This window comes from Antennarius striatus, chromosome 9 (genome assembly GCF_040054535.1).
Source record: "Antennarius striatus isolate MH-2024 chromosome 9, ASM4005453v1, whole genome shotgun sequence".
Taxonomy (NCBI): Eukaryota; Metazoa; Chordata; class Actinopteri; order Lophiiformes; family Antennariidae; genus Antennarius; species Antennarius striatus.
The window spans coordinates 21,298,257-21,322,676 of record NC_090784.1 but is presented as its reverse complement, the minus strand read 5'-3'; the positions used below and the strand labels follow the sequence as shown (position 1 = coordinate 21,322,676).

Sequence of the window (24,420 nt, the reverse complement as noted above, 5' to 3'; positions counted from 1 at the left end):
AATTTCATGAAAACATGCATATTCTGCATTACCATAAGCCTTTTGCATTATACATCACTGAACAACTGCAGCTCAGATGATGCAAGGCCCGGTGTCTGGGACTGTTTTATGTATCAAAGAAATTGGAGACCCTTATGTAATATTGAACAGTTTCCCATGTGGTAAAAATCCAGACCTCTCTATTATAGTTCAGGAGGACGCCGTCTCCACACCTGTTCAGCAGGACACAGCTCTGCTCCGGATTATTCAGCCTTTCCCTGTTCTTGCCCTAAAGGAATTTCTTTTGAACTGTGTTTTTTGTGTTGTTTTTTTTCTGCTGTGAGAGAAGAGGCCAAGACCTTGTGCAGCTCTGCCAAAGGATCAGAAAAAACAGGTAACACTGAGCAAACAGGTCATTTATGATCAATTAACAGGATCGCTTTGTTTTTCGGAAGTGTTTTGCAGACGTAAAACACTATATTCAAAGGTTGAATGGTTTCATAGACGTTAAACTCCTGACTAGGCACCAAACGCAATATAAAATACTTAACTACCAGTTACCTTAGTACAAAAATGAGCATTTACTGTTTTACAAAAGACAAAGCTTACTCTTAAATTTTACTTACGATGGTTCTCGACAGCAGGTATTTCCAAAAGTCACTGAAGGCCACACAGGTCATGTTTCAGAGAGCATTGAGATTCACTGACAGCTCACTGTTTTGTGTGACTGCAAACACATGAGAAGCGAAAAAAAGTGTGCAAATAAGGAATAAAATATACAATTAGTTAGTCCAAAGGTTGTATAAAGTACAAAAATAACCTACATAAACAAAGGCCTAATAAAGTACTAATCACTTGTGTCCGACTGAACTATTTACACTGAATGATTTGTCACTTTATATACTTCTTTTAATGTATATTTGTTATTTTATAATACCGGTACATTTTGCTGATAGTCTTTATGTTCTATATAGCAAATGTTTCTGTATCATGGACTCCGGGATAAATTGTGATGCGTTCAGGTGTCACGTAAAAGGGGAGGAAATTGCAAATAACGCGTGAAAGTGAACTTTCATCGGGCTGCCACTGTCAGTTTAGGTTTACAGGTGTACTGTCCCTTTAAGAAACTCCACGGCTGCACTTGGGATTTTTTTTTCCACGAGCGTTTGTTTCACTATGGCGAAGGAATAAACAAACAGAGCGCGATGGGTAGGAAAGTAGCAGTAAAGGCGAACACATACATCTCTCCGTTAGTGACTCAGCCATTAATAACAGCGCTTTAACAAGTGGCGGCTTTCAGCAGGGCGTGCTGTCGTCACTTATGAGGTCGGGACATGGATGCTGTCAGCGATGAATAGAGCACAAATAGTTCTCCGCAGCTCATTTGAAGGAGCCACCGGTGATACAGGCTAACCGCTACCGGACCCGGGACCGCTCCTCCTGGCTTTCTCACGGGGGTTTTTCTCGGCTAAACATGGGAAGAGGAGGACCCTAAACTGAGCCGCCGCTATCCGACATATATTTTTAAGTATATATTTAATTCAGTTCTTCGTGATTCATTCAAGTCGGGGCGTTCAAAATGTTGACAGGATCTAAAACGACGTTTAAAGTGAGACAAATGCTCCCAGATATCAAGGTAGGTAAGGTTTAGCTAGCGGACTAGCCTAGCTTTAACTCTTTTAATATTGAACTACAATTTAGGTGTTTGACAAACACGCCTGAGTAAAAATACTAATTGTTCTTTAATTGATGCCTCTGTTCTTCCTCCACTTGGTAGACGAAATTGAATGCGTTTTCCTTTTGAAATGAAATGTTTTGACAGATGAACATTTCACATTTTAACATCTCAATCGTCTGCATCTTGATGGGAATGACTCCTGTCGTAAAAGCTTCAGCATAAAGAGATTTATCTCGGTTATGTAAGTTTCACATGCAATGATTTCCAAGTGTTGATGTGGTTGGAGCTGTCGGCTGTGGGCTGGAATCCAGAGCTTTCTGTTTGGAATCTGCGTGGTCCTCCTCCTGGGTTTTGAGCCCAGAACATGCAGTACATTATAGGTAAACTGCCTTTACACGTGAATGCTTTTTTACGCTCCATTGCTGTGATAAAACCCCGGTCATATCAGCTGCTTCCAGCATCCCTGCATCCCATCAAGGACAGGCAGTAATAGGAAAGGGACGGATGGATTCTGATTTGCATGGTCAGCCAGATAAAGTTTGGCCAGTTTTGCTTTTTGTCACGATACAGGAAAACTCCCATCCACCATTCATCCTGCAGAGCTATAAATGCATTCAGGTTGGTTTGCAGTCTTGCAAAAATTAGAAACCTGAAGTCTCTCCTCAGAGAGTTGAATGGAGACGCTCTCCTGTTATTTCTGGGCTTTACTGAGGTTGGCATCTGTACAGGAGACAGAGACAGAGCTGCACAGGGCTGCTGTTTCCTCCTGTGAACAACAGGGAGATGCATAATGATTGTGACGGGTACATAATGTCATTAAAGGCCAGTAAATCTTAATCACTTCATATGGCAAGGGTTTTCTTTCTGGTATGGGATTATGTTGTTGTACATAAAGACAACTGGTGCAGATAAGCGTCTCCAGTCAACTGTGTGTTATTGTTTTTGTTGTGATTGCTAGATTCAGCCACGCTTATGGACAAATCTTTGAACTGTGTGATAATAAAGAGAATTACACCTGAGAGAATGATTCTCAAACAAATTAAAGACACACAAAGTACCTCCTTTGTTATTTTCAGCCGCCACGGGGAGAAACGGGAACATATCCACTCCGCCCTCAGGGGGGGAATGTAGATCAGGATGATGCGCGCTGCACATCTGGTTGTCGCCATGGAGACAGGGGTTTTGGAGGGGGAGTTGAATTTAATTATGAGTTCGATGCATAGAAATAATCACAACCCCCATACAGTGGAATCCTTCTTTGTCCGGGGGGGAGGATGTGGCAGAGCCCGTGATGTGGTTGTGTGGAGTAGCAGGCTGGGTGTTTATATGCACGGGCCACCCACACACTCTTGTGGTTTTTCTCTTCCATGAGACCGTATTAAGTCTCCTTTTTTTGAAAACTGGATCTAATCCCGGGTCAAAGCTGGATTCTGTGGTGTTGCAGTTTGCACATACAGTAGAGTCCTTTTTTAATCAAGATGACCGACTCAGGACACTTCTGATGGCGTGGAGGAGTCTGAGTCCTGATTTATAGAACCAGCATTCCTCTGATGGGTCTAAAATTTATGCTGGTCTAACATTAAATTCCTTCATCCATAGTTTTTTCCCCCAGTTGGGATTCTTTCTTTCACTTCCAGATTGGTTTAGCCAGCAGCATTAGCACTAACACCATAACATGATACCTTATACTAGGTGTGTCGTTATCCATGCAACCAGTAGCTATATTTATACAAAATGTCTCTTCTAACCTGAGGCAGTAGACGAGTAGTATATTAAATGTTTGCACATTCAACTGAAGGTTCCAACCACCATTCTCTTTGTTAGCTCTGGTAGCTAACAGCTAAGTGGCTGCTCTTCAGTGTTCCAGTTTCTCGGAATTACTGCAATCACAGTCAACATGGAGATGTTAGGGCTTCTTCTTGACAGATGACAGGAAACAAACAGTACCTCATAATGATGCTCAGGCCCCAGACTTGATGGGATGGCAGGCTTATAGTGGTTTATTTTGGCTGTGCCTATCCTCCTGGGTTTTGCTCTATCCACATCTCACAGTCTGCTTTGAAGCAGGTAGCATGAAAGGCACACAGCACAAAGCTCAACAGAAGCAAAAATGTCACAGGAGGGATCATCTGAGCTCTATTCACAGAGGCTGAAGATTAAAGCCAGATAGTCGTGGGCCGAAGCGGCGTTTTCTCCCACACCCGTTCCCATCGGCCCCAGACGTCACGCTAACCGTCAGCCCCGGAGCTTCCACTGTTTAAGCAGCCCGACAATGAGCTCTTCTTCACACCAGAGCAGATTTATGGCCCCATTAGAGGGTAGATCGATCTGGCACTGGGTGATAATTAACCAGTAGCACTATTCACTTGCAAAAGGTCTGGGTTTGAGGGGCTTTGTGTGTTTTGACTCAGTGGAATGGCTCTGATAATCTCACTCGTGGGGCCTCAGACCTCAGAGCAGAGGTGAAAGAATTCGAGCCGACTCCCTGCAATGATTTAGTTTTAATGAGAACATGAGGGGGTTTGGAGACACAACTGTGCTCCAGAGACCAGGTGGACGAACTATTACTACTGACGGACACACATTGTGACTGACGTGATGTTTTAATGTCACCAGCCCTCCTGACATTTTAAAAGAAGAATCTGAATCCTCTGACAGGCAGTGAAAACGTCCTGTCAGACCTAAAAATCACATTATAGTCTGAATGTTATTACTGGGCCTCGTTTAGCAAAACTACCTCATGTCCTTATTTTTCTTCCAAACCAGCTCACAAAGCCGTGTGACTGTCCCTATTCATGCGAGGATATGAGAAGCACAATGAAATGAAAGGACTGTCCAGCCCTGTTATTCAGAGTGGGCAGTATGTTGTGTATTTTACCCCAAGCCACAAGCAGACCCTGTCTCAGTGGGCATAGCTTTCAAAAGAGAGAGAACATTCTCGATTTGAACAAAGGATGCTAAAGGTCCACGGGGTGGAACTGAAAAGTCTATTCTTTAGACGCCATTTTTTAAGATGCAAACGTAGCTTTGTTGTTTTATGTTATGCTGTCTCATTACATTTCTTTCATGTAAAATAGTATTTTAGGAATGTTTGGTATTGACTCACAGTCCTGAAAGAGGTCTTATCTGTTGTCTTGTGAGTTTTAAGTCTGTATTTTTAAAGACAGAATTATGTTCCAGTCCCAACAACAAGCATGCTTACTGCAGAAGTCTGGCCGCAGTAGTGAGGGGAAGCCATGAGCAATGGAAACTGCAATAAGCTTTGGACGCCAGCCCTGAGGATGAAGGGAGGGTGCAGAAATTCAACAGAAGCAGCAGAGAGGAGAAAACTAATGAAAGACAGAATTAAAACAAAAGTGAAATCTGTGTTTTTGGTTAATCGGATTAGGATATTAGAGAAATGAAACTTCAAATCTATTCCTGGAACGTGTCTTGTTCCCATTTTTATTGTGTCTGTTGCTTTTGTTGGCTGTGAAATGCAAAATTAAGAAGAGGAAGACCGGGACTTCACCTCTGGGGGAATTTCTGGCCAGTTTAAGTCCTGGAGCTCCACAGATATCATTCTTATCACATTATGTACATACAACACAAACCCAGACTGTGAAGTTCTTTCCCTTCTGCATTGCAATATCATTAACTGGATTTACTTACCTTCCACAACCCGGAGGCCCCATTTTATTTCTTGATAATGTTCAGAGGGTGTATGAAATAAAAACACGAGATCTTAACGGCCTCTGAAGTTCTTAAAACGGTTTAAGGAATTTAGCTGTGGTTTTTCTGTGGGTGTTGTGAGAGAAGTCACAAGCCAGATGGAAAATAAAAGGCACAATATTCTGGCAAGCAGAAAGTTTGTCTTGTAAAAAATGTATTGTCCTGCCTCATAATCAAGAAACCCTTTTTTTCCTGTTGGTTTTTGTCAACACAACTTTTTTCTACATTTAATTTGTTCAGTAATATTTTGAAACCATATCTTTGTATGAACACAAAAGTAAAGGTCAGAGAGAACTGTCCATGCTGTTCAGTCACTTTTTCTAGTTTTATTAGCGATATCAAAGGCATAGCTCATTTAATTCAGATTTATCAAAACCATTCTGCGTTTTTATGACTGTGGTCACAGCTCACTTAACCCAAGTTGAATTTTTCTGCAACTTTTCTCTCTTCTAGTGTTTAATATTTAACGAGTTGAAGGGCCAGTCTGTGTGGTTTAGTGGCTGCTAAATAACAAAAGAGTCAGTGTTTGGTTTGTCCTTCATAGGCCACCATAAAAAACTTGTAAACATCTGGGAGAAAACCAGGTTTCTCTTTGGCTTTTAAAAAAATCTTTCTTAGGTTTCGAAACACAAAACATTAGGTGACTTTATCTACCACAGAATCCTGTACAACAACATTAACTATATGAACTATATGACTAAACTATTTTCTCCATAAAACTAACTTTCGATTTGTCCCGTTAGGGGTCGTCACAGCTTGTCATCCTTTTTACATTTTAGATGAACGTCCATATTTGTTTGGGAAAGTTTTTTATGCTGGATGCCCTTCCTGCAACAACGCTCTTACATTTATCCGAGTTTGGGACCGGCTCTACCACTGAGCTACATCCTCGGCATCATAGATACCTTGATATCAACACATAAAAGTGTTTCACACGTCGCATCGTCTCTCCATCGATATACCATCAGTGGCAAACGGCAGATTTTGGGATTTAGTTAAAGAATCATTTGGGCGATCTCACATGCAGTGAAGACAGGCAGCTGTGAATAGGTGTGAGTTTACTACCTTTTCCAGGAGCAAAGGTCCTCTTTGTGAAACGTTCTGTTTTTGTTTTTTTTTTCAGCTCCGAGACTCTCGTCTCATGAGCAGAACTCTGATGACTGAGTAGATTCATTATCATGTTTTGCACTCATTGCTGACTTGGAAGTAAAACCAGTGTTTGGTGATAAATCTGGTCCTTGAAACCTTGAAACCATGATTAATAGTTTCATTGTGGGCCAAACTCAACCAGAGATTGCTGAGCCAAACGTTTGAGGCTCCACAACGTATAGTTTTCTTGGATGTCCACTCAAGGCTTGACTCTTTTTCGGTCTCACTATAAGGCTTGTCCACCACCTGTATAATCATATCCTCCTCTCACATTGCAGGTCTTTGTGTATTATGGGATTTCAAGCCGATAAATGTAAATGGCCTTCACCAAGGGGGGGTGTTAGTAGCAAAGTAAAGTGGAAGCATATGTGCTAGTGAGCACAGTCTGATTATAGAAACCTCTGTTGGGGTTGGATTGTGCTTGCAGAAAAGTCTGTAAGTATACGAGACCTCATGACTATTATAGGAAAAGAAGGAACAAACATCCACATGGAAACTTGGGAATCATGGAGCATTGTGTGGTTTGGCTTTGTTTCTTTGTCTTTGAAAACGAGTCCGTTGAGACGAGCCAGATGAGAGAAGCAGGCAAAGCCGTCATTTAAATACAATCAACAAGACCAGAGGTGACTTTCGGTTCTGTCCCGTGTTCAGTGAGTTCTGTTTGGTCTGGCCCATTTCTCTACTAAACTGTCTAGAGTCTGTGGACATGAGGAGGAAATAAAGTATTATTCCTTTGAACTGAACATCACTTTCATCACCGTTTGGAGTATTTTTGACTTGCAATTGACCAAATTTAGAATTCTTTCTCCAGATAATTTCTAAAAATAATTAGGATCTTGTGTAAAATGTAAAAAATAAAGTAGTATTCAGTGATTTGCAAATGGCTGAAGCTTTATGTCTAGTTGAAATTAGTACAAAGTCACTTTTGAAAATAATATCCACATTTAGAATTTGGCAGCAAGAAGTTCCAATAAAGTTGGGATGGCGTCACATTTAGAAACGTGTTGCAACGTCTTTTCTTTTAACAACACCGTGGAAGCGGAACTGAGGCAACCGATAGCTGTAATTTTGAAAGAACTAACCACATCTGTCGGCGTGTCAGGGCTCAATTTCTCGTCTGAATCACGGTAAGAAAACGACTTGTCGAAATGTAAATGCTCCTCTAATCATTAGACGTCTGTGTGTCGCCAACAGGAGAGGATGCTGAGTCAGAGTGGGGTGAACTCTAGGAGTCGAGATGTGTTCGGCCTACGATGCCTACCGGGTAAGATCGAGCTTTTGAAATGCTAACAATAAGAAGTGCTCAATGGGAAACTTACAAACGGGATGTGAAATACTCACCTGATGCTGCAGTTTGCTGACAAATTCTGTGATTACAGGTAAAAAACTGGTCTAAGTTGTTTTCCAACAGTGAGTTTACATCATAACGCTTCTCATTCTTTCCTGGTCCAGCGATCCTATTCTTAGCCGCTAACGGTTCATTGTGAAATGCCAACTATTTTTACTCTTCACATTTTTTCCCCTCCTACTTTTTGTGTCATTTAATTCTCCAAAACCGTTGCAGGCGTCCTTCCCTTTCCTCTTTCTTCTCTTTCTCCACCTTCCAGAATCACAGCTTTTCCTTTACTTGTTTTAAAGACGGGAGGGAAAATCCTCCTTCTCTCATTCTCCATTATGACCTGTGGTAGGTCTTCTGTGAACTATAGCTACTTCCTGTTAGCCTGCTGTAAGCGTTGCATTTTGTTTTATTTTGGATATGTCTTTTAAATGGATTCCTTTGTCAGGCGGCGGAAAACTATCCCTCGTCTCAGCACGCAGTCGAGTAAGTGTTTAGACAATTTGTGAGAACAAGTTCACTTTCGGACACAATGGAGTCGTGAGTCAGCGTGAAAAGGCTCACATTGCACCTGCAGCCTCCCTCTCTACCTCTCTTTCTCCCAAACGCTGCTAAAGGACGGGTCGTTTGTCAACCGGCCTCCTGAAAGCCACACGCTTAACACTTACAAACCCAATGTCTGTGGGGTTGAGGGTAACTTAAATTATGTGTAATCTTCAATTGGATCCACTCCTAAATTAAAAACAACACAGGAATTTCACAATTCTAACCACGTTTGCAGAAGTCGTCCCGTCGGCTGTTCTCATGTGACACGGAGGCTGCAGAAACTGAGCCGGACTGCGGGAGGGCAGACGCTTCCACACAACCATAGGTGGATCATGTCCCTTTTCAATGCTTTGAATGAGGGAGGGGTTTACTGTCCATTTATTCACAATACCGAAAGGTCAGGACCCCCTCTAGAGCAAATCCACCGTCCCTTTTCTGCACAGTCTTATGTTACTGTTGGATTAAAAAGCTGTCAATTGGTTTTGTACCTCACTGATTGATGGACATGACAGCAGTGCTTCAGTGTGTGTGTACTCCAATCTAATTATTAACAAAGGAATTAAATTCTCTTTATAATATTTGATCAAAATAACACATCTGGAGGTGTGTGTCATAGTTTCGTCTTTGTAAATGCTTCTATTTCTTGTAATTTCACAAAGACTGACAGACTGCTTGTCTGCATTGTCAGTTTCAGATCTGAATACCCCCAACCCGGTCCAGAAGGGTTTCCAGGTCTTTATTTTCTCCTCACAATAGCTTGAGGAAGTCAGAAACCTCTCGTTCTGCACGCATCCTGAGGAACAAATGTGGACACAAACACCAGAAGCCGAGGCTGCGTGTAGTTCAGATCCCTCTCAGCTGTATTTTCTCAGGCAGGCTTTAGGCCGCTCTCTCCTCACATCCACGCCAGCGACCGCAACGTCAACAGGAGCCGCTGAAACGTTAAAGGGGAAAGTCACATTTAAAGTCGACGTGGAGAAATAAAAAAATCAAACCTCAGAGGTTTTATGCACCGGCAGAATTTACAAGCGTTTTCGGGTGGTGGACTTTTTCAAAAGCTTAACTGGATCACACATTCCTCCTGAAAATGTAAAGTCAAGCACTTTCTCAGCGACTGAATGGATTTCCTCCATTTTAAGAGTCAGCATTATTTGAGGTGCAGGTGTTGTTTGCCAAGTCCCAAACTGGAGCAGCTTGTGGGACTTTTACTCTGCAAATACAGATAATAAACTTATTTTGGCGGTCAGTCTGCCCTGCAAACCGTCGCTGACGTGTGAAAAGTAGCCAAACGTTTGTGTTCCCGTTCTCTTTTAGCTTTGTCAGTAGCTAACGATGTAAAATAAACCCCAAACATCGGTGACAAATTCACATCCAATCACAGACAGGCAACGGATGTTTATCCTCAATTTGTTGTTGATTTTTAAAGGGCTGGATAATTCGACTTTAATCACCTTGAATAAAAGCTACGAGTGCTGTTTTAGTGCAGCTACGTCGTTAAACTCTTGTCTGGAGCCCTGAAGGAAGAACATTACACAGATTGTAGTTGATTAAAGGACGACTCTCTCATAAACGCCTCCTTCTCTCTGGCGCTGGGCTGGAGGAGAACCTGTCACAAACCTCTTAAATCTCTCCAAAAGAGAAGCCTCTGTTTTCTCCCCCCGCCCCCCCCAGTCTTCTCTTCTCCCTCCGTTTTAAAAAATCTGCCGGCTACATGAATGTTTTCAGTTCTGTTGCACCCAGGGGAGACATTTAAACAAGACATGCAAAGCCACAGATTGTCGTTTGAAAGACGAGCTCTTAACAAGAGGTCCCTTGTGTTCGCTGCCCTGAAGCAGTTACATCATATCTGCTCTGCTTTCATTGATAACCCAAACACAGTATTTATGTGTGCGTTTGGAGGCTGCGGGGTTTAAACATAATCATAGTGCACACCCGTGAGGTTTTAAACTCTCCTTCTGTGATTGTAAATTATGGTTTTGGAAGCAAATCTTTGTCTTCCTGTGCATAAACAAGTGTTTCATGTGCAGAAATGGCTGCTTCCTGTTTGGTGCTTTGGTATCTCAGAAACCATCCGTTAAGCTGAGAGCCGGCAGTCGCGTTCCTCAGAGACCGTTCTCCGTCCAGCAGCCCTGCTGTCAGTTTGAGCTCCGTGTCGGTCGCCGCCACATGTGTGGCGAAGGAATTTGTGTTTCCCCTGAATGCTTTTTACGTTTTTTCTCGCCTCTTTTATCCACTTCTGAGTGAAAAACCAAAACATTCACACTACTGTCCGTCCTGACCAACACTTTCCTCGTCGTGGACAAAAAGGCCATTTTCTCCACGGTTACCCTATCCCTATCCTGTTGCTATGGGAACCCACAGTCTAGCTGGCATAGCCTTTGTATTCCTGTGGGAGAATGTTATAAATGTGCTTTCTCACTGCTGTGTTTTGGTGAAACTATTCCATCATTTGTCTTTGTGAGTCTCGTGTGTGTGTGTGTGTGTGTGTGTGTGTGTGTGTGTGTGTGTGTGTGTGTGTGTGTGTGTGTGTGTGTGTGTGTGTGTGTGTGTGTGTGTGTGTGTGTGTGTGTGTGTGTGTGTGTGTGTGTGTGTGTGTGTGTGTGTGTGTGTGTGTGTGTGTGTGTCGGGACATTTTTGTGGGTGAAAAGTTTTGTTTTTGTAAGATTTGTCCTGGAATGTCAGACGCTTCTTCTTCCTGTCGTTCCAATAAAGTCCTGCACACATAAAGCATCTCATCTTAACACACAGGAAACTATTTTATTTATTTTATTTAATCTGTAAATGGAAGATTTTAGTTTACAGCACAGTTCAAGTCACTAAAGAGTATTGGAAGTTTGTATTTTCATTCTGACGTAATTATAGGCTCCTTGTTGTTCTCACCAGTCGTCTGTTGTGGCATCTGAAGGTGTTTGTTACACCCACTCCCAGTAGCCCCAGTGAACTTCCTTCACGCCGTCTCCCTCTCTCTGCTCACTTCCTGTTATGTATCCTCGCTAGAAGCCCCTCGTGTACACACACACACATACACAAACACACACACAAACACAGACCTGCAACTCTATCAGACATGAAAGCACGGGATTGTAACCCCCCCCACCTGACCGACATTAATCACATTATTTCCCTTCGGTGCCAGGTGAGTGTGTGCTTCAGAGGGCTGTGATGGTCAGAAAGAAGCTGACAGCGAGGGAAGGAAGAGGTTGGCTCTCTGGGACCCTCTTCTGCACACACTTCAGAGTGGCCTTTGTGCCCCAGGACGGCCCCAAACCCGACGTGAGTCTGTCTGAGCGGCTTTACTGACGTATAACACGACAGGAATAATGAAGAACATTTGACAATGCTAAATAAATGCTAAAATATCCATTACAACACTAAAATGTATTTCTTGACGCAGGACAATGCAGATCCAGTGCTCCTGGGAGACCATGATGTAGCTTTGGCTTCCATAGAGAAGGTAGTGGTTGGTGAGTAAAACCTAAAGCTACGTTTTTACATATAAACAACTCGTTTTGCTCTCGATCCTTTTGCCTGAAGCGTTTAACCAGGCCAGCTCTTCCTCCCTGTGTCGCAGTGGGTCCAAACAGAACCAAGCTGGTGACCTCGAACTCGTCACTGAAGTTCACTCCTGAGGAGCTGGTGCTTTACTGCAGAGACCTGAGAGTCGTCTGCTTCCTGTTTGACCGCCTCACTCCTGACACGCAAGTGCTAGAGGTGTGTGTGTGTGTGTGTGTGTCCACCACCGATCGCTTCCTGTGCATCACTAGTTCTGACTCCAGGTTGAATACTGAACGTGCACCGATACCCAAAGTATTTTTGAAAGAGTTAAAGTTTGTTTATCAAACTTTAAATCCCTTTTTGTAGGTTTAATCTAAAGATTTGCTAATACATGTGCATATTTGAGTGTGTTAGAATGTATTGTCGTGGACTGGAGGCTCTTGTTACTGTCCTAGAGTTGTTCAATCATCTCAGAGCCTTAAGAACTCTGCTTGGAGAAGCTGATCTGCAGCACAGACCGATGATCTGACCCTGCAGGGCATTGATGCTGAAAGCTGATGACCTTTCATGCTGATGGGCTCTCTCTGGCTTCCCTCCTCAGATAACTTACACCATCGCCAAAACCTACCAGCCTCCCAAACCAGGATCGGTTCTATCGTTCCAAAATGCAGCCCTTGGAAGCGTAGGTGAGTAAATGTGTGTTTGTGTGCGTGTGTACAGTCCTTCCTGTATGTGTTTCAATGTGAGAAATATTCATAGAAATTACATTTGAGTGAAAGTGAGAAGCAGCTGCACCTGTGAGTCATGAATATCTAGAATTGTAGATCTTGTGTTGACTCCCAGAGTTTGCTCCTGGCATCCTTTCCTCAAATCTGTTCTCACTTGGATTTCCACCCAGCAGCACCAGGGACAGAACGTACCCACAGCCTCTTCTACCCATTTAATAACACTCATTTTTACTTGTCTCTAATTCTACTTCCTGCCTGGCCGTCATAATGCTGTGTTGCATCTTTTAATACTCGAGAGACTATTAAACAGGAAGCAGGGTTTTGTGCAGACAACAATAACTTATGAGGCTCACGCACTCTGAGGTCAGCAACACTTGAAGCCTGAATACTGAAAGCGTGTTCAGATGTAAGTAGAGCTCTTCCAGGGATTCAAGGGAGGCTCGCTAAAGTTATCGAGGGCCGATCGGGTCAGTGATTAAAAAGCACAGAGTGAAACACGCCGTAAAGAAACCTAATCTGTGTTCTTAAAGAGAAAGAACGCGACCTGCTTTCTGTAAAAAGACTGCCTTTAGCTTTAAAGCGCTAATTAAACTCTCAGCCGCTGGCTGTTCTGTCATCAATAGAATCAATACAGTACATTATGCTATGCTAGGCTGATCAGACGAGCGATGACATGTCAGCTGTCTGATAAATTATGCAACCCCCCCCCCCTTTAAAAGAAGTCTTTCCATAACCCACGTTTCAACTCCGGCCCAGGGGTCAAGTGTGTCATGTGTGAGGTCAGTGTTCAGCTTTACATCTGCGGAATGGAACGCAGCGACACGTTAACGTTTTATCTCCAGTCGCTATCAGCTGCTTTTCTTTTGGTTTTGGGACTCGGGGGCTCTGCTACGATTTGGAAATACTCAGAATATTTATGTTATCTTGTTTGAAAAAGCTCACATTGTTAGTAATCAACGGGCCAAGTCAACCCAATCTGGACACACGTGTGTTCCCTCTGCAAAGGTAGAATAAAAAACAATGTACAATTTTACGGCAGTGCAGAAACGTATTTTATTAAAAGAAGAGTTAACTATAATATTAGACAAATGTCAGGAACTGAAAGATGTTGTAAAAGTAATAAAAGTACTAAAAATAAAATGAAATAAATAAAAATAATAATAAAAGTATCTCCACCAAAAAGCGTTTGAGGGGATGAGAAAAGGTGATGAGATGAGGTGTATCTGAAATATGGGTTCACTATGTAAAGATAAAACTACATCATGACCCACTGTACTCTACATCTGATTGGCTTGTGTTACAAACCAAGCTCAGCCAATCAGAGCCGGGGTAGTAGGGGTCATGACCTGTACATAATCAGATTCACAAAGTACAGATTCATAAAGTAGAGCTGTCAGAATCTGAGCACCAGGATCTTCAGTAGGTGGTGCTTTTATCTGTTATTTCTGACATAACCTGCTCTAGATCAAATGTGCAGTACAAGTTGCCATGGTGATGTACCTTGTGAAGAAGGTAACATCTACTGCTACCCTGAAAACTCAGGAGGTAGAGTCCATACGTTTATTTTGCCAACTGGAATCCTTCCTTGTAAGGCAAACCTTAGCGCTCATCGTTATTTGATTCATTTTAAATTTTTAAAAAAGTACCTGATGTCTTTCTCCCTCCAGAAATGAAGCAGTTTCTAAGCAACCGCCGCCGAGACACCCACATGAACTGGCATGAGTCCTCCTCAGACTGGGAGCAAGAGCTGGAGCGGTGTGGGGCCACAGGCTGGAGAGTCAGCTCGGTCAACGACCGCTTTGAGATGTCCACCAGGTAGATCCACGCAGGACAGGGAGCGCCTTTGTGTGGAATTGATGCCCCACGTGTCCGCTGATTGTCTCCTGAAACAAACACTGAAATAAATAAGTCAACGACCAGTAATTCTGAGAAGCTCAGTTTTGAAACTGAGAATATAAAGCAAGACGATTCAACCTTTTATTCAACTATTCAGTGTATGTGAACCAATCCGATGCCTTCTTTGTGCTTCTTCTCAGTCTGCCTCGCTACATCGTGGTTCCACAGAAGGTTTTAGACACAGAGCTAAAGAAAAGCTTCGCCCACTTCAACGAAGGACGCATCCCTGTGAGTGCACTCAGTACTGACAAGCATATTGACTTCACCAGTTGGAAGATCGGTCCAATTAATAACGCAATTATCAAGTACTTCAGGATTTTCTTTTCAACTTTGTGTAAAATACGTACAAAAATGTCCCTATTTAATAAAACTAAACGAAATAAACAACCAAACAAAACACTCGAGTCTCTCCACTGGAGCCATTAATGCAAATTATTTAACTAGTCTGTATTTGGATTTTTGTGCTAAAAGAATGAGGCACCGGCTTCCAAAACAAACACAAGTTTTCTTCTTCTTAACATTCCTGTGACACAAATGACAAGATGAACGCAATCGCAGCGCCTCCGGGGGGGGGGGGGGTTGATCCATGTGGAACGTGTTCTTAAAGAAGGAGACGTTGTGATTTGTGTTGAAGCGTTGGTGCTGGCGACACCCCCGAGGCTGCGATCTGCTGCGGATGGCCAGCTTCCAGAACAACATCTACCACGAGAAAGATGACATCAGGTGTGTTTGTGGGATCCAGAGGATTCTAGTGCGTTCACAACACATTTATGAGTTTTATTTTGATTCGTTCATCGTTCTGTCACCGCAGTTCAATCAGTTTATTCAAATCGTCCTTTAGAGGGGAGGTAGAGATTTGTGTATCAGGTGAAGCATCTGGTCACAACCTAAATATTCAAAGCTGTTGGAGCGGCTTCACACTGAAGATTGACTTCAGCGTTCTATAAGGCATGAAGTCAGAATAGTGCCTTCATTTCACGGCCGTGTGTGTGTGTCCACTGCCCCAGCCTGGCTTATCTTTAACACACAGTTTGCCTTTGATACAGATCAGTGGTGATGACACGAGTTTCCTTCAACCGTGTTCGGAGAGGAACACAAAGGGAGGCTGTGCTAGAAAATACTGCCTTCACCTGGAGATTCATATCTACGTGTTAAATAGAAATATTGTGTGACGCTAAAAGACATTTGCACACTAATGACTTCCTGCTGTTTAACATTAAAAATATCATTTTTATTTTAAACCTTGGTAGATTTTCAAAGGCACAAAACACTGTCCAATGCTCTAAAATTAAATTCACTGATCAGCGTGTAGCAATGCTAACACCAGTCCCGTGCTAACACCAGTCCCGTGCTAACGGTGCTGTGCTCTCTGCAGGAACCTGGAGACCATCCTGTTTGGGTGCCAGGCCTCTCTGTGTGTGGTGGTGGAGCTGGGGGAGGAGCTGCCCTCACCTGCCGACGTCCAGCTGGCACACAGCCGCCTTCGGGCGCTCTGTCTGGGAGGTGAGGAGAAGACGTGAATCCACACGTCACACACCACACCTGAGCAAACACGTATGTTCACACAGCGCCAAGAATAAAGCATATAACCTTAAAAACAAATAAAATTCCTGCTTTTTTTATTCCATTCAATGTGCGTTTCAGAAAGTATCATTACTCCTCTGGGAGGTCGTTGGGTCTTGCGTTCATGAAACAGGCTTTGTTGGATGGTCTTTAGTGTGTTTTCTGTCACGTTGGCACACACAGCACATTCCTGGGTTGGGTCAACAAAGTGTTGATAAAACTCGTGCTCCTCTGAATCGCTGACCCTTCTCACACTCTCACTTTTGTACATAGTATTTGTGAAGGTCTCTGATTATCACGGTTCACACGTGTCAGGTCTGTGTTTTGTCTCAGAGGACGGTTCTGCAAAAAAACTGGCGCTCTAATGCGTCTGATTGGCTTACAGGCGACCTTCAGAACAACCGCTTAGAAAATGAAAATGTCACATGGTGGTTTTTGTTAACATTATTCTGTCAATGCGAGGACTGAAATGGAGATGGAAGTGTCAGAAAGTGAGCATTCAGCTCTATTTGGTAAAGTGCAGTAAATAGTAGAGAACAAAGATTCTGATCACACTTGTGTTTTTACATCGTGTACGCTGATGATGTGCTTTTATTTCCTGCTCCTTTATAAATATCTTCCTGCTTCCTGTCTGTAGATATCTCCACATCTGTGTCGGTGCCTGATGACAAATGGTTGTCGACCCTGGAAGGAACTCACTGGCTGGACTACACCAGGTAGAAGCTCAGCATCTCAACACTGAGCTTAGGTGTGATTGTCAATCACTGTGATCAGATGAGTCTGAATGGACCGACCTTCCTGTCCCCCTCCAGGTCCTGTTTGAAGAAGGCCTCAGAGGTCGCCTGCCTGCTTCGTGGCGGTCACCTGACTGTGGCGCTGCAAGGTGAGTCACATGACCCGGGCTCGTATTATTCTATCCATTCATTATTTATCACACCTTCCTCTCATCAATCCCCCAGTAGGGCTCGCCCTGAAGCAGCTATAAACCAACGACAGTAGGCCTCCGTACAACACGCTGTTTAACACACGGCTGCTGGACTTCCTTGTTTTTGTTTCTGTTTAAATGTGTGGATTACAGTCAAGTCGAGATGTAATGGTTACGATGGAAGGACCATTTCTGTCTGCAGATCTGAAAGCACTGATCCAACACGATCAATCACTCTGATGAATTCATGCTAATGTGGTCAGGTCGGGTCGCCTCACCGCTTCCGGCTCCGGCCGTTTAATCGATACTGTCTGCTTTATATTTACCATCCCTGTTGTCCCGCTTTGACGCGAACAGAGCCTGACGACCGGGACCTGAGCTGCGTGGTGTCCAGCCTGGTGCAGGTGATGTGCGACCCCCACTGTCGGACCCAGCACGGCTTCCAGAGCCTGGTGCAGAAGGAGTGGGTGATGGCCGGCCACCGCTTCAACAGCCGCCTCAACTACCACCGCGACAACGACAAGGAGGAGGTCGGGAGTCGTCACGGCTAACGCGGATTGGTTGCTATGCAACAACAGGACGTTAAATAGTGGGTGTGGTTTTAGCAGTGATATTTATAGCAACTCCCCCCTGGCTGTACCTGCAGGCTCCAGTCTTCCTGCTTTTCCTGGACTGTGTTTGGCAGCTGCTGTCCCAGTATCCCGCTCGCTTCCAGCTGACAGACGACTTCCTGCTGGCCTTACACGACAGCGTCCACCTGCCGCTCTTCTCCAGCTTCCTGGCCAACTGCCAGCGGGAGAGATGCAAACGCTCACAGGTATCAGACACCTGGGGCGACTGTTGGCTTCTGGAAATCTAAAGGCAGTTAAAGAAATTAAAATGTAAAAATATGTTATTGCTGGGTCTGTAATAATAAGGATTAAAACTATTTCCCCTTCGCTGCCCAGAGCCTTGGTCAGTCCTACACGCCCGTCAACGGCTGGAGAGACATGCTGCATCCAGACTTCTCCCCCGATCCGTCCGACCCCCCTCTGCCTCCGGTCTGGGACTGGGCCCTGCAGTACAGCAAACGGAGGCGAGACCGTTTCACCCAACCCGTCGCCCCGGTGCCGCCACTGCAACCGCTGCTCAACGGCAACCTGAACACCAACCCGGACACACACAGGGTACGAACAACCCCTTCATGATGCTCCATGTTGGGAGCTGCTGGTTTCAGCGTCACTACACCACACAGCATCCCTTTGAGATGTTCATGTCTCTGGATGGATCTGATTAATGTTATTTTGAGACAAACTTAAGTTGGATTTGTGTTCTGTGATGAATAAGGTAAAAGTTTAGTCAGTATATTATAAGATATAATTAGAGAAGTTAAGTGGGACATGACGCGGTCTCCCCCAGGCTGTAGGAAGTGTTTCACTTCCTTTGCATGAAGCCGTTGCTCCCTCTAGTGGTGACCATGAGACATGCATCCAGGTTTAAGAGCACCGAGACCAGATTGATGCTTTTTAACCTACATTTTTTCTGATTCGTGGCTCTCCTTTTATAAAAGGGGTGTAAAATATCAAATAATAATGTTAAATGGTTATTTTACAGAAATAATTTCACAACATATTTTCTATACTTCATGGCAAAAGACAGTTTTTAACTCTTTTATCCTTTTTTTTCATATTTTTTATGTATAATTTTCCCTGCGCAGTTGACTGACACCCTCCCCGGCTCGGTCTTCCTCTTCTCGCGCGGCGCCTTCTCCTGCCCCGCTAACCTGGTTCCGTGGCGCAGCAGCGGCGGCTCAGGCGTCTACAGGAAGAGCCACCGGAGGGCGGCGTCCTCTGAAAGCGTGCCCGGCCTGGAGCGGCTGCTGAAAGCCTGGGCCCTGAGCGAGTTCCCACAAGGCCTCACTTCCACCGTCGGAACTCAAGGACCACTTGACACCTACGAACCTCTACTGCCCCTCCTCATGGGGCCCTGCATGGGGTTTTGGAGGGAGTGCTACCTCCGGGGGGCGCTTCACGCACAGGTACGTTGGCGGCGTGTCTCTGTGTGTCATTGGCTGGATGGAGTGGGCGACATCCTCCACGGAGCATTCGTTAAATTTGGATGCGATCAATCGGAACAACACGTCCAAATATGGGCGTGCACAGGCGTAGCGATGTCTGTTCAACAGCCTCGTCTGCCACTGTCACCATGGCGATATAAAGAACAGTGGAGGGCTGTGTGGGCGTGTGGTTATCCATTCTAAAGGAGCTGTAGAAGAAGAAATAATGTGTGTGTGTGTGTGTGTGTCACCCTCAGGCGTTCTCCCACCCCATCTCTGCAAACCACCCCCACCCCGTGGAGCGGCTAGCCCGCGAGGTGCAGCAACTCAAAGACAAGCTAGCCCAGGCGTCCCAGACAGACCCCCACCTGGGCGCCAAGACGGCCGAGCCGCGCTGGAGCGACACCAACCTGAACCAGAACACCAACAACGGCACCTTCCTGTTCCCGGCTCAGAGGCCTCACGGCACGGCGGCGCCCAGAGCGGCGCCTCCCCCTACCTCCACCAACCGCCAGACCTCCAGGGGGCCCCCGCCGGCGTCGGCTCCGCCATCCAGACCCAGCTACAAAGACAACGGCGGCGGCAACAAGCACACCTTCCTGTTCGGACACTCCTCGGCAACGGAGGCCCGTCCTGAGAAGCGCTGTTACCCAACACCCAGCAACGCCAAGCTACCCAAGAGCAACGGGCCCTCTATCGCCTCCTGAGGGCCCGGCGCTCTGGGACGTGATGCGTACCGCTCCGATCCAGGAAGGGGGCGACCGAACCCGCCCCCTCCTGTGCGACGTCACCAGCGTCGTGTTTGGAGAGGAACACACGTATGAAATAATCAGCGTGAGCTCCGGCCTCCGCTCCTCGTCGTCAGTACTGTATTTAAAAGATGTGACAACTGTTTAGCAAACCTGTAAAAAAAACAAAGTTAGTTTTCAGTTTTCAGCGATCAGATCAGAAACACAACAAGGGCTGAAGTCTATTTAAAACACGTCTCGCAATAAGTTCAGTTCAGAAACACGTTTGCTGTCAGCCTTCAGGAAACGTTTCGTTTCCATTCTCAGCTTCTTATCTGGAGGTTCTACCGCCTGGGGGGAGGGGGGGGGTTATGAATAGCTGCGATAAAGGGGGCTCCTTCAGGACACACACCAGCTCCTCACTGGTCTGACCTTTGACCTGTTTGCTCAAGCTGTGTGTCGTTTTGGTTTGTTTTGTTTCTTTCAGCTAGACCTTTAAGTCTTCGTCCTAATGTGTAGAGGACACATTCCTGAGTTCTGTATCTGAACTTCAGAGATTTAGCGCCTTGTTTCAATAATTTTCACGTTCAAAGTGTATTTTTTTTTAGCTGGAGGTGCTTCCAGCGCCGACTTCTATGTGGAAATTAGGGCACAAGAGCTATTTTGGTCACGCTCTAAAATCTCTCCTCTTCCATGCATGTTGTGGAGCAGCGACAGGCCATAGTATCCATAGTCGTGGTGGTGATAGTATTACGTCAGGAACCGACGTGATTTCAGGGCTCCAGGAAGAGAATTGTCTTAACAATCATCTTTTTGGTGTCGTCGACTGTTATCGGTCCGTTAACGTCGGACATGTAGATAAATGTGATTCCTGAACCGTTTCCTGAACCGTTTCCCATAATTCTGGGATGGAATGGAAACACAAACATAATTCTGCCTTTCTAATCAGCGTATCTTGAGAAGGTACCAGCAAAAAAGGAAGCTGATTTCTTCCTGCGTTTACTTTTCATTTGACCTTTTCTTTTTCTTTTCTTTTTTTCTCCCCTTGCACATCGGTGTTATTAGTATGCAGCCAGCATTTAGGTCAAGGACTTGGAAGTGACTGGTTCTGTTTGAAGCACAAAGACGTGCATCTGGTCCTGCACCTTTAAATCCAAGCAGTTTGTTCTCATGATGTGGGCGCCGCTCCCACGGACGGATGAAAATTGCACCGTTTATGTATTTTGAACAAGCTTCTCTCATGCCAAAAGGTACCTCACTTGATAGCATTTAATGAATTGTTAAATTGTTGTAAATATTTATGACATCAGTTACAACTTCACAGCTTTCTAGGTGTGATGCGTTCGCTTGTCTTCCCCTAGAAAAACAACACACACAAGCTCCTCTTTATTCCGTCAGATGTAAAATATTTGCGTCACGTCTTTGTGTCATTTCATGTTTTTGGTACAAAAACACCACATCCATTTGCCAGATGTACATTTTTATTTAATTTTTTTTTTGTATTAGCATGTTTGGATCCTGATAAATAAAAAGTTCATAAAAACATCTGCATCCTCACAAACTTTTATTTCTTAACAAAATAAATATTTACATTGTGATCCGTAACACCTTACAAAGAAGCATGGCGCTGTACAGTAGAATTCAAATGTAAAACGCGTGATATGTACAGTCAGAATAAAACACATGGTGCAAAAATGCTTCCGTATCGAACAGGAAGCGTACAAAGTGTGAAGTCGTCTGACAGGAAACGTACCTCTGGAGGAAGGCGTGCAGCTCTGCTGTCTCAAACTGATCAGCTTTTAATTCAGCCGTTAGAAAGCCTGCACGCTGGTACAAATGGGAATGAGGTTCACCTTGTTGGGGGGCGAGTTATAAAGAGACAGCCTCCCTTTTTTTTTTAAATCATCTGAGGATGAATTTTGGCAAAAACGGATGTTATTTTCATGCATTCTCACGTTACACCTTAAAAACCACAAATAACAGCAGGAAACGAAGAGTAACGCGTCCTTTAGGTCGAGTCCGCGTCAGAGAAACGTCCCGGCGTCCCACCAGGGTTCACCCCTCCTACCGACTCCCGTGCTCATTTCCCGGTGAGGTGCTGCTGCTGCGGGATCACGCTGTAGGAGCTGCAGAAGAACCCGGAGGAGGACGGGCCCAGGCCCCCCAGCTGACGGATGGACTTGCAGATGGGGCAGGGGTAGTCGGACAGACCCTCGATGTCCTCGAAGGCCAGGTTGACGATCTGGTCGCAGCAGGGGTCGCAGTACAGGTGGCCGCAGGAGAGGCGCTTCAGCCGCGCCTCGTAGGAGATGCAGCACTGGCAGTGGGGGAGGTCGGGGCCAAGGGACAGGGACCCCGTCAGGGAGCTGCTCTCCAGGCTGCCGGCCTGGCTGGAGCCCTGCTTGGTAGGAGACCTGGAAACAAGACGTCGACACAATGCGGAGCTCAGATTGAGATTTAAAGGAAGAGAAGGGCATCCAGCATAAAAAACTTCTCCAGACAAACATCGCTGTGGCGACCGCTGTTCATCGCTGTGGCGACCCCCTTAACCAGATAAGCAGAAAGGAAGTTTTTTTAATTAAAAGAAATACAGTCAGGCAATCTATAAGCCTTCTAACAAACGCAATGCAGTCGTTCCACCCGAGACGCTTTCACACCAGCTGGGATCGGGTTTTCTTTGCACGCTTTCACACTAATAACAGATTTGATGCAACGACTTTCCAGCAACGTAAATAACCGGTAGGACTAGACCTGATGGTGACGAGGGTGGGGCCGCCTGATCCCTCAATAATGAAGTGAAGACACGTGTTTGTTGACATTTACCTGAGGAAGGACCGATTCAGTTCAGTTGATGCCATCAATTATATCTATGTTAAATAAAATCATTTGGATCATACGTTCAGTTCAGGAATGTCTTTATCTGATGTCCAGATTTGTGAAAAATGCCCCCCCCCCCTGAGGAACAGAGTGTAAAGGTGGGTCTGACAGGTGGTTGGTTCTGTCAGGAGAACATTTCCACACAAGACAAGCTGGGGAATAATAAGCGCGCATAATGACAGCAGAAAAACCTGTTGTCATAACAACTGTGAAGTGAAGGGTGACATTTCCTCCTTTAAAAAAAATTAAAAAAAATCTATTTCTGAGTCATCTGGACTGAAACGTTTTCCAAACACAGCAAAGATCATTAAACTGATCATTATTTACTAATGGATAACCTTTGAACGATAAAGAAAAGGTAAAAAAAAAAAAAAAAAGAGCAATCGATGATCGAGGGATGATCGATTAATCGATCGATGCTCACCTTGATAACGATGAATCCTTGAAGCAGTCGAAGCTGATGGCTGCGAGGATCCTCCACAGCAGATCCATGCTGGATCCTCTCATGGTAAAATCCGGACTGCACGGAGCTGCGTTCTGACGCGCGTCATTGTGTTTGGGAAAAACGCGACACCCCCGAATGTCTTTAACTGGAGCGCAAAACAATAACAGCGATCCTGAACCACCCCCCCTCCCACGACACCACTTCAAACATGATCATGAGATGAGTGCGCCATCATCACCACCATCATCATCACCATCAGCATCATCATCATCATCTGCAGGCATGCGACAGGAGGTAAACAACCGCTTTGCTTCGGCGCGTCCGTCTGAGCGCGTTTGTTCCGTCGCGTCCTCCTCCTCCTCTTCCTCCTCCTCCTCCTCCTCCTCCTCCTCTTCCTCCACAGCAGCGGCGTAAAAGCGGACGCAGAGAGGCGCAGCTGAGGTTTGCGTCAATCAGACGGAATCAACCAATGAAAGTGGAGCACGAGCCTGAAATAGCTCCCAAAATAACCCCTGGTGACAGAAATAGAGATTTCTAGAGTCTAGATCCAGAGAAAGATTGAGAAGAGACAGCAACGTCAGTAACATCTATAATAATAATAATAATAATAATAATAATAATAATAATAATAATAATAATAATAATATTAAACATGGGCGTATTTCAAAAACCAATAAATATATAAATACATTAAAATCTATAAAATCTATATTAAAAGCATCACTACAAAATATACAATAACAACTATAATAATAATAATAATAATAATAATTATTATTATTATTATTATTATTATTATTATTATCATCATATCAGTACTCAGAGGAAGAATTACAGTTACCAACACACATGAATGTGTAGAGAAGGAGAGGAAGAGGAGGAGGAAGCTCAGAGCATGACGGGATGTCCCCCAGCGGTCTGACCCTAGAAGCTTTTCAGAACCAACATTTTAAGGTCTGAAGTGGGTTTCTGGAACGTGGTTCTACAGGAGGGGGAGGCTGAGAACTGATGACTCCAGTCTTTAGGAACCCCTGGGGGCCTCATGCTGCATCCGTGGGGGGGTTGAGTTCCAGTTTGGTCCCTAAGAACCCTTTAAGAGCTGATTCCTCACCATAAGGGCCTCATACATGAGAGGACATGTTTCCCGTCATGCTGCTCTAATAATTCTGAAGGCTACCAGGACTACCTGTGTCAATTATTTGTAGAAGCATCACCCGACATAACCGCTAGATGGCGCCAAGCAATAGAAATTGCTTAACCACCCAGTAAACTCCCATAGCAACACTGTGTGGTTGTACTTAAACATCAGTCATGTTGAATCATATTAGA

General features: G+C 44.7%; 1 protein-coding gene across 3 annotated transcripts; it reads left to right on the top strand.

The window, feature by feature from the left end:
* The first annotated feature begins 1,162 nt into the window (after positions 1–1,162).
* On the top strand, positions 1,163–21,314 carry mtmr11 (myotubularin related protein 11). 3 transcript variants are annotated; one of them, XM_068324624.1, is made up of 17 exons: positions 1,163–1,615; positions 7,712–7,781; positions 11,536–11,672; positions 11,794–11,863; positions 11,971–12,110; positions 12,496–12,580; positions 14,290–14,437; positions 14,659–14,746; positions 15,153–15,241; positions 15,894–16,021; positions 16,719–16,797; positions 16,894–16,964; positions 17,364–17,536; positions 17,653–17,823; positions 17,954–18,172; positions 18,703–19,023; positions 19,299–21,314. In XM_068324624.1, the coding sequence occupies exons 1-17, from the start codon at positions 1,559–1,561 to the stop codon at positions 19,746–19,748; spliced, it is 2,496 nt and encodes an 831-aa protein (XP_068180725.1). In that variant the 5' UTR covers positions 1,163–1,558; the 3' UTR covers positions 19,749–21,314. The 3 variants fall into 3 exon arrangements, with proteins under 3 accessions (XP_068180725.1, XP_068180726.1, XP_068180727.1); XM_068324625.1 differs by lacking the exon at positions 1,163–1,615 and adding an exon at positions 7,586–7,644; XM_068324626.1 differs by lacking the exon at positions 1,163–1,615 and having other exon boundaries at positions 7,766–7,896.
* Positions 21,315–24,420: the final 3,106 nt, after the last annotated feature.

What these genes read in the sequence shown, in the direction of transcription:
- mtmr11 (XM_068324624.1), top strand. Translation starts at nt 1,559, where the DNA reads ATGTTGACAGGATCTAAAACGACGTTTAAAGTGAGACAAATGCTCCCA. An exon ending in AAATGCTCCCAGATATCAAG is followed by an intron (nt 1,616 to 7,711) that starts GTAGGTAAGGTT and finishes TGTCGCCAACAG; the next exon opens with GAGAGGATGCTGAGTCAGAG. An exon ending in AGAGATGCAAACGCTCACAG is followed by an intron (nt 17,824 to 17,953) that starts GTATCAGACACC and finishes TTCGCTGCCCAG; the next exon opens with AGCCTTGGTCAGTCCTACAC.